Raw genomic sequence first — 10,465 nt, forward strand, 5'->3', positions numbered from 1 at the left:
ATATATAGAAAGAAGCTTACAAACTCCCACAGTCACCCAAGTTCTTTGGTGATTTCTTTTCCCTCTTCAGAGGGAGTCTCTTTGTGTATATTTTAACCTGATTTCACCTGTATAAAAATGTTTTGCATGCTTGGGAGCAATGTGATTTTACCAAGGTTTGCATACTCTACCCTGTTCCTATTCCGACCCCTAGAAAGCCTTGTTCTTATTTCTCGCAGACAACTTTCTTACCAAATTCACAGGAATTGGTTTGATTGTATATCAGGCCCATAGGAATGTTCCAACCAGCCATTCTGTCCATGGCTGTGTGACAGGACTTTTTGCCTTGCAGAGAGCCCCACTTGAGTTCAGCATCTGATTTCCTGACAACTGCCACAGCATAATAGCCTTGCAAAACACATAGAAAAGCAAACATTAATGCAGGGGCAGGAGGAGTCCTTGATTTAGGCATTTCATCAGGTGCAATTGGTTTCTGCCCACCCAAGTCTTCTCACCCTGGGGGGTATGTAAGAAGGTCTCCCCAAACTCCCACATATCTCCCCTCCCTTTATAGTCTCACTCCCTTTTCAGAAGAAGAAACTGAGGATCCTAGAGTTCAATTGATCCGCCCAAGGTCATACAGCTCTTAAACTCAGTGTAAGAGAATGCTTCTCTATAGTTAGACACACACACACACACACACACACACACACACACACACACACACGGCATGGGCTGCCCTGAGAGGTGGTTGGTTTCCCCTCCATGGAATTCCAGCCAGAAATGAATGGCTACTTGTTGAGTAACTTGTAGGTGATTTTTGCTCAGATAATCAACAGATTGTTTTTCAGGCAGGCCTTTCCCCCATATTATAATGCCACTCATTTTAGGCTTTCAAAGTCTTATTTTATGGCCTTCATTTTTTGAAACACATGGAACAAAAATTATCATCTATTTTTCTTAAGTTGCTACATACTTAAGGTATTCATAGGTTTCTCCTCCTCTAGACCATTTCCTAACAGAATTTTTACTGAGCTACAGCTACAGCTGAGCTCTGTGATGTATATAGACTTACTCCAGCAATAGATGGCACTCACTATGGGCATATGTATCACTAAAGCACCTGACACTTTCAAACCATTTTGAAACTATTTGGATTTGCTTTTGAATTGCTAAAATGAAGAAACTGAGTTCAATAATCTCAGACATCCCTTCCAGATTTTATCTCTTTCTTGCTTGGAATACCCTAATAGTCTCCCATTCAGATCTCTCTCCTTTTTTTATTTATTTCTTTTGGGGGAACCAAACAGGGTTAAGTGACTTGTCCAGATTCATATAGCTAGTAAGTGTCTGAGGTCAAACTTGAACTGAGGTCTTCCTGACTCCAGGGCCAATTGCTCTATCCACTGCACCACCTCGCTGCCCCAATCCTTTTCCCATACAGTTACCAAAGTAATTTTCCTAAAGCATAAGTTTTCTCACATCACTACTCAATAAACTTCAGTGACTCCCTATACCTCTGAAGTTAAATACAAACTACTCTGACCATGTCATCCCCTTACTCAATAAATTGTCATTATTTTTAAGGTTAAATATAAAAACCTTCTACTTGGTGTTCCAAGCCCTTCATAACCTGCCCCCCACCAATTCCTTTCTAGTCTTCTTATAGCTTATATCTCTCCCCCAACATACTCTGGGATGCAGTTACTCCGGCCCCAAACAAGATACTGCATCTCCTGACTCTGGTCATTTTCACTGACTGTCCCCTATACCTAGAATGTTCTCCCCTCTCATCTCTGCCTTCTCTCTACCCTGGCTTCCTTCAGATCCCAGCTAAAATCCTGCCCTCTGCCAGATGCCTTTCATGATTCCCTCTTAATTCTAGTGCCTTCCCCCATTGATTATTTCAATTTGTCCTTTATATAGCTTGTTTATTCATATTCACCCCCAACTTAGACTATGAACTCCTTGAAAGCAGCCATTATATTTTTCCTTTCTTTGTATGCACGGTGCTTATTTCACTACTTGGCACATAGTAGGTACTTTCTGTGCTTTCTTTTCAGTTTCAAGTCTTGTAATCACCTCTATCTCTCACTTAGTTAAGAGTACCAATAGCTGTGAGAGGCATATGATCTGCTTCTTTTCTAATTTTTTAAAAGTAATATGATCTGGGGTGGCTACATGGTGCAGCAAATAGAGCACTGGCCTTGGAGTCAGGAGAACCTGAGTTCAAATTCATCCTCAGACACTTAACGCTTACTAGCCGTGTGACCTTGGGCAAATCACTTAGCCCCAATTGCCCTACCTTCCCCCTCCAAAAAGCAAAAAAAAAAAAATGAAGGGGAGGAAGAAAGAAAAATTTAACATTTGGTAATAATAGCTAATATTTACAAATAATATGATCTTTAATATTAAGCTCATTTATTAATATAGCATTACATTTATATAGCACCTACTATGGGCCAGGCACTGAGTCAAGTGCCTTACAATTATTTCCTCATTTGATCCTCATAACAACCCTATAAAGTAGGTGCTAATATTATCCTTGTTTTACAAGTGAGGAAACTGAGGAAAGCAGAGATGAAGTGAATTGCTCAGGGTCACATAACTGACAAGTGTCTCAGGTCAAATTTGAACTCAGGTCTTCCTGAATCCAAGTTCGGCACTCTATCCACTGCACTATCTAGCCTCCTCTAGTAAGTGCTTAATAAGTGTTAATTAACTGTTTTGAATTTGAAGCCCTTCACAACCTGATTCCAAGCTACCCTTCTAGCTTTATTATGCAATATTGCCCTTTACACACTATACAATCCAGCCAAAATGGTCTTCTTACTCTTCTTTTTCTTCCTGTTTATGCCCGTACCTGGAATGCTCTCCCTCCTCACCTTTGCTTCTTAGAGTCCCTAGTTTCCTTCAAAGCTCAGTTCAAGCATAGCCTTCTTAATGAGACCTTTACTGATGCCTCCATCTCATAGTGCCTTCTCTCAAATTATTTTGCATTTATTTTCTTATCTATTTTCTATTAGAAGCAGCTGCAGACTGAGGAACCAGGAAGACCTGCGTTCAAATGCTGCCTTTGACACATACTAGCTAGATGAGTGTGGGCAAATTATAAAACTTCTCAGGATTCTAGGCCACGGCTGCTTAAACTTTCTACTTGCAGTCCCTTCAGTGCTGCCTAGACAGTTCTCTAAATTAAAACATTAAGTTTCATAGAAGGTGCCAGCTTACATTGGTAGGGGGAGTTTTCTCATGTCAGGGTGAACACTGACTTTATCGGTGATAACACTGATTAGATTCACATATTTTTAATATGCTCATTTATGTACATTTCTTTCTCCCCCAGTAAAATGTAAGCCCCTTGAGGGCAAAGACAGTTTCATTTTTGTCTTTGTAGCCCTAAGACCTGGAACACAATAGATGCTTAATAAATACTTTTTAAAATTGATCTGTTGATCATTGACGGAACTAGTATGACAAAGATCACCAGGAGATCTAGGAATCATTATGATTCTACCACTAATTCACTGTATGACCGCAAGAAAATCATGTGGCCTTTTTGTGCCTCTATGTCCTTATCTGTGAAATGAGGCTACATTTTGAAGTGACTCCTATTTAGGAAAGGAGTATTGAGCAGATGAAGCTCAAGGACCCTTCCGATGGAAATTCTGGGATTCTTGAAGATCCCTTACATATTTAATGCTCTAATAAATGAGTGTCATAAGGTGTTTCTCCCCTCGGGATCCTCCCTCCAACGAATAGCACTGGGTGTTTCAGAGATGTTAAAACAAAAAAAAAGAAAATGTGATGGCTACATGTGTAAGAGCTTTAAGTGGTGAAGTATTGCATTGTCTGTCAGATTTTGTTATTATTAGCATATAGTATTATATTATATTATAGTATTATATTAGTATAAGCATAGGGAAACTTGTATCTTTTCCTTCAATACATATTCCATTCAACAGTCATTTATTTAGTTATTTTTGGTTCTGACCTCTGATGCCATCTTTGTAAGGAACTTTTCAATGAGGAAACTCCCTCATCAGTAGAGATGTGCAGCAGCTCTTCTGTGACTTGAGACTCAGAATTTACTAGACATTGAGACATCCCTATGTGTCAGACATTGAACTTGTACCCAGTTGTCCTGACTCTGAAACCAGCTCTTTATTAACCACACCATGCTGCTTCTTCATCATGCAAGCACCTACTATGTGCTAGTAGACTGACAAGGTGGCACAGTGGATAGAGCATAAGGACTGGAGTCAAGAAGATTCATCTGCCTGAGTTCATATCTGATCTTAGACATTTACTAGCTGTGTGACCCTGGGCAAGTCACTTAACCCTATTGGCTTTCATTTCTTCATCTGTCAAATGAGCTGGAGAAGGAAATAGCAAGCTGCTCTAGTATCTCTGTCAAGAAAACGGCCACAAGGGGTCACAAAGAGTCAAACTTGACTAGTACAACAACTGTGCTAGTAGACTCTTGGGTTACTATACTAGGTAGGGGGGTCTACAAACTAAAATGAAAATGGCTCCTGTCCTCAAGGAGCTTGCATTCTACATTCTTCCTTTTCCACTACACTCAGAATAATTTATAAGTCTTTAGAGCTGGATATTTCATCTGCACTGCTTGGTTTCATCATGATCAAAATTCAGTTACTTTTAGTAGACTATTCACATGTTCTTGAGTTTAACCTAAGCTAATAATTCATAGTCCCTTACCTGGTGCTATGCCATATCCAGAAACTGACAGCCACAGAAGCAGTTACCCAGTAACCCTTGCACATTTTCACAACTGAACTTGGCTTTCTACAGATTCAATAAATTGAGTTTCTTTACAGCTTTTTTTTTTCCCTCAAGGATCAGAAATTTCTTTCTGATAGGGTACAGGCCCAACCCCAAAACTTTGCCCCTTACACCAAAATAATTGGGCCCCATTTGTTCTTAGGTCCTGGAAACCCCACCTTGAACTTTCTGCTGAAATTCTCCTTGAATTTTTCCACTTAGTCAGGTCTCTAGTGTTTGCCTGAGGCATCAACCCATCCCAGTCAATGGGCCTTTCAATTGTAGCCTAAACCTAATCTCCAGTTTCTGTGTTACCCCTAACCTAGCCCAGTCCTTCATGGTTTGTTACTTCTGGATAGCTCCCCCCCCCACTACTTCCCACCCTTGATCCTGTCTAGACCCCATTTTCCCTTGCCCAAGTGGTCCAGGTCCCTGGCATTCCTGGCCCTTCTCTGTCACCTCCCAGTCATTCCAGACTGCTTGGCCACTCCTAGATCCCTCCCATATAGTCTTTCTGTATATAAGATCCATCTTGTTTCTATTAAGGTACTTAGATTCCTTAAGAGTCTGGCCAATATTATAGATTTTTAGAATCACACCCACCCTCTATCAGCGTTCTAATAAACCTTGTCTTTGACTGAAAGAAGGCTTGGGTAGAATTCATTCAAGGCAGGACCCACATGTCACTATTTGGAGGTCCCAGCACCCTTAAACCTCAACACTTCCACTGTCTGTTACCAATATAGACATACCTTCAATTGGTTGAATGGAGCAAAGAGGCCCTCTCCCATGACTGGAATCCTTAGTCTCTGAAAGTACAAGGATAAAGGAGAGATCCTCTTTCATTAGCATTTACTGAGTTGAGTATCAGGCGTCTTTAGTAATAATTGTTTGATGTCATTATCCATTGATTTTCTACATTTATTTTAGCATAAAGTGAATTTTTAAAAGAATATGATTAAATTCAGTCAATGCTCATTTAGTTATTATCTGATCATGCAACTTGTGGATAACCCAGGCTTTTTTGTTTTACTTTTTTCTACCTGTTTTCTTTCTTGTGGCCATTCTATTGCTTGTTAGATCCTCCCTCCCCTGGAGAATAGGCAGGGGAAGAGAGAAGAACTGAAACTTCCTCCTTGGTATGATGAAAGAAATTTAAAATAAATGACTAAACTAAGATGTTTTTATGATCTCTGAATTTCAAATTGCTTAAGCTTCTCATGATTATTGACCATTCTGTTATGCCTGCCATCCAGGCATTTCAAACCTGTTTAAATAGCCCAATAAAATCTATGTGTTGAAATAATCACTTTTCTATGAACCAGATAGAGTCAGTTACTAAGGGAAGGTCTCAATCAACTTACTGTAATTCTCTGCCAGGACAACCTCCAGACCACATTTGCCAGCCATGTAGATGAATCCTCCATCCAAGCTCATGGCATCAGCTTCTCCTTTCTCCAATGGCAAAGCAAAATTAGAGGAATGAATGGATGGAATAAGCATTTATTAAGAACATGCCACGAGATAGGCACTGTGCAAAGAACTACAAATATTACATCATTTGATCATTAGCAAAGCAACTGGACTGTTTCCCGTCCCATCTTCCTTGAAGTTCTCCATTAGGACAGCTTCATTGTACACAATATATATTGTGACTATTCTGGCAAATGAAGGCCCAAGACTAGGTTTTCTACCAGATGCTATTCAGAGGATCAGCCACATGGGATAGAGATGTAGAAAAATAATAATAATAAAATGACCACTGTCCATATACTGCTTTATATAATACACACATTTACAAAGCATTCCTATGCAGGTTCACTCTTCACAATGAGTTTGTTTTAATTTGTGAGAAAGTGAGCTAAAGGTTTATGGGAACAATACTGTTCTTGCTATTACATTGCAGCTAAGAGTATGGTGATTGACTGGTAAAAGTAAACATAGTGATAGGTGTTTGGGACCTTTTTTTTGGAGAGGACAGACTCACAAGATACCTGTAGAGGGTCCCAGAGTGATAGGAAAGCATGAAGCTACATATTCAACTAATTCCAACTTAGGATCATGTGACCATAGAGTTAGAGCTTAAAGGTCATCAGGTTTAACCCCTTTAGTTTATAGATGAGAAAACTGAGGTCCAGAATCATTAAGTGACATTCTGAAGTCCACACAAGTGGTAAGAGACAGAGTTAGGATTCTAAGCCAGGTCCTCTGACTCCAAATACAGCACTCCCTCCCCTGTACCATCCCACCAAGTTAAGTCGGGAACTAGGATTCAGATCCAAGTTCTCTGTCCTTAAGAACCCAAGGATGGAGATGAAATGTCAATATGGCAGCTCTGTACCATAATCTTGTCGATGCACTCTTCTGTGGTTTCTGCCACAACACACTTAATGGTCAAACCACTGACCATACTCCACTCAGAGCACTTGGCCTCTTCATCTTTGCTCATCGCGCACCACCTCACTTTGTGGGATATCAAGGGAGAAGTCTTAGCTAGGACAGAAGCAAGAAAAAGAGGTCAAAGTTTACTTTTCTGTCTGTTCCTTAAGGCAGTAAGAAGAGGAGGGGCTGTACTAATACTTATTTTGAGACTTGCCAGCTTTAAACAGAGGTTGCTATCCAGTAATGGCAGCTGTTTAATTTCCTTTAACAGTGAGACATCCTGAGCACTTTACATCCAGAACTAATTTCCTTCTACTTGTTCCCATTTGTCAGTTAACACACATTTCTTCTGTACCTACTATGTGCCAGACACTGTGCTAACCACTGGGAATACAAAAAAAGGGAAAAATAGTTCCAACCCTCAAGGAATTAAATTTTAATGGAGAAGACGACATGTAAATAACTAGGTAGATACAAGATTTATACAGAAAGGAGTGTGCTGGTGTTTAACAAGTGGGTCTCAAAAAAAGTATTAAGTCCAAAATAAGTTTAATATACATTGTCAATATTTTGTCATTTTACTATCAACATTGTCTCTATCCCTTTCTTAAGTCTAGACAATCAACAACACAAAGAATCAAGATCTGGTTTGCAGATTAACAATCAACTCTCATGAGTTGGTTTAAACTGGCCCCAGGACAACTTTGTGCAGATGGATGGTAATCTGAGAGGGGAAGGGAAGCAGCTGGGGGTATCAGAAAAGGTTTCCTTGCAGAATGTGACATACGAATTAAGTCTTGAAGGAAGCCGGGGAAATGAAGAAACAGAGATGAGATGACAGAACTTTCTAGGCATGGGGGGACAGAAAGTAAAAAGGCACCCTCGTGTAAAGACTCTATGGACCTCCTTGTCCACATCTAGAAAACAAAAGGGTTGTATCTCTTTCTGTCTCTGTCTGTCTGTCTCTCTCCTCATTTGTAAAATGAAAGGGTTGGAACAGATAACATGTAAGATCTTTCCCAGTTCTGAATCTATGGTTCTATGACCTGGGTTCATATATTAACTGTTACTTAATATATGTAGGACCTTGGGCAAGTCACTCAAACTTCCTGGACATCAGTTTCTTCATCTGTAAAATGGGAGGTTGCATGAGATAACTTCTGAAGTTCCTTCCAGGTCTAAGTCAATAAACCCCTGGATTTATATCTAATTTTACTATCTTTCTAATTAATAAATTTTATTCTCTGGATCATACAGCCCAGATTTTCACTATGAACACATCACCAATGTTACCTCAAGATGGTGTCAGCATTAAAACACAACTCACTGATCCTAATATCCTGATTCACTTTGACAAGGCAGATCCACAAAATCCAAAAGTTTTAACAAATAACTCCTTGTGATTGTCTAGAAAAGAGATCTAAAGAAGTGCCCAGAAATGGATTCCTTTCCTATTCAGCAAGACTCAGCAAGAAGTAGAAAGGAATTGAAGGAGAAAGACAAACAAAAATATTAGCAAATCAGAAGATCTAGAGTTGGAATTCAGTCAGTCAGCAAGCACCTACTATGTGCTCAGTGCTAAGCATCCAAAGAAAGGAAAAAGAGAGTCCTTGCTCTCAAGGAGCTCACAGTCTGATGGGCAACACAATATGCAAACACTATATACAAACAAGCTAAGGACAAGAAAACTTGGAGATAATCAACATAGAGAAAGCATTAGAATTAAGGAGAATTAGGGAGGATTTCTTGTAAGATTTTAGCTGGAATTTAAAAGGAAGCCAGGGAAGCCAGGAGGCAGAGATGAGGACAGAGAGCATTCCAAGCCTGGGGGACAGTCAGAGAGAATGCCCAGAGCAGAGAGATGGAGTGTCTTGTTCAAGGAACAGTCAGGAGACCAGTGTCACTGGATTGAAGAGTATGTGCTGGGGAGTAAGGTGTAAGAAGATCAGTAAGTAAGAAGGCATTTAGAAATAATATAGTCCGATGTCATCATTTTGTAGATGAAGAAGCTGAATTGAATGATTTGTCCAAGTTCACATAGGAAAGAACAGAGCCAAGATTCAAACCCAATCTCCTAACCTGGTGCTCTCTCCTCTAGTGGGATGTACTTAGTTGACAAGCAACTTTCCAGATATTTCCTAAGTAAATTGACTGATCTAACTAACACTGATGTGCAATTTGGGGCAAGTCAGTTCCCTGCCCCGAGCTTTCAATTTCCCTACCTAGGAAATGAATGGGGAGGACCAGATGATTGTCACATTCCTTCTAGCTCTGATAATCTAGAATGTTGTATTTCCTCCATGGAGACAGGTTAGCACTGGGAAAGCAGGAGAGATTTTCTGGTCTCCTATGTTAAGGGAGGAAATTTCACAGCAGGAATTTGGAAGGGATGTTCTGAAAACTTTCTCTGTACTTTGTCGATGGACACTGGGTAGTAGGCAGCACAGAAGCACAGCATAGGGTTCTAGACACATGTGCCAGTGTCCTACATTGGTATTGAACAGTCTAATACAAAGCTTCTTAATCTGGGGTCTGTGGATAGATTGCAGGAGGTCTGGAGATTTCTACTGGAAAAAGAAAAATATCCTTATTTTCACTAACCTCTCACCAAAATTTAACATTTCCTCCAATTTTGACATTTTGTTTTAAAGCATTTTGAGGAAGGGTCTCTAGATTTTACCAGAGTGCCAGAGGAGCTCACAACACAACATAGGTAAAGAAGCTGAGTGTGTCTAGTGGTTCACCAGACTCAGATGAAAAGAGAATTATGGTAAGGGAGTAATTGTACTTGTTTGCCAAAAGGTCAAAAAACTGTGAGTCAGGAGTCTGGGAAAACCTGTGGGAAAGAGGTCATTTAAATCTCTGGATGCTAGTTGTTCATTTGTCTGTCTGTCTGTGTACTTATTTATCTGCCTATTCATTCATTCATTTATTAATTTAGGGACATGTTTTGGCACACAAAGTACCATACTCCCCAAAGTATTAAGTACCATACTCCCCAAAGTATTAAGATGTCTCTTAATGCCTGCAGCAAAACTAGGCTTATTAGGGACTGCTCCCATCAGACTGCCCAACTGGCTCTGGCATGGCCTAGAGTCATTGCTTACACATTGTCAGAGTTTTCACAGCCTTCATGTTCTCATAACCCAAGTACTGCTCATGATCCATCCTAGGAGGGAGCCTCAGAAACCTGTTGGTTGAGTCTTTAAACAGCAGATCTTTTCCATGATGGGAACCAAAGAGCTGAAATGTCTCCGATTTTCCCTTGCCAAACCTTTCCTATTCAAGGGAAAAGAGAGCCATGAGTGAAAGCAGATGA

At 40.0% G+C, this 10,465-nt stretch overlaps 1 protein-coding gene across 1 annotated transcript in view; it reads right to left on the bottom strand.

Annotated features, from left to right (window-relative positions):
• SRPRB (SRP receptor subunit beta) overlaps positions 1 to 10,371 on the bottom strand; it is a 60,454-nt gene extending 50,083 nt beyond the window's left edge. Inside the window, 5 exon segments of the mRNA XM_069108720.1 lie at positions 232 to 387; positions 5,517 to 5,573; positions 6,129 to 6,219; positions 7,106 to 7,257; positions 10,254 to 10,371. Of these exon segments, the coding sequence (XP_068964821.1) occupies positions 232 to 387; positions 5,517 to 5,573; positions 6,129 to 6,219; positions 7,106 to 7,257; positions 10,254 to 10,314 (517 nt within the window). The 5' untranslated portion in view covers positions 10,315 to 10,371.
• Between the last annotated feature and the right edge of the window lie 94 nt (positions 10,372 to 10,465).

This window comes from Petaurus breviceps, unplaced genomic scaffold (assembly GCF_028583685.1).
Source record: "Petaurus breviceps papuanus isolate PSGF00001 unplaced genomic scaffold, PetGlider_PUasm1.0 90424, whole genome shotgun sequence".
In the NCBI taxonomy this organism is placed as follows: Eukaryota; Metazoa; Chordata; class Mammalia; order Diprotodontia; family Petauridae; genus Petaurus; species Petaurus breviceps.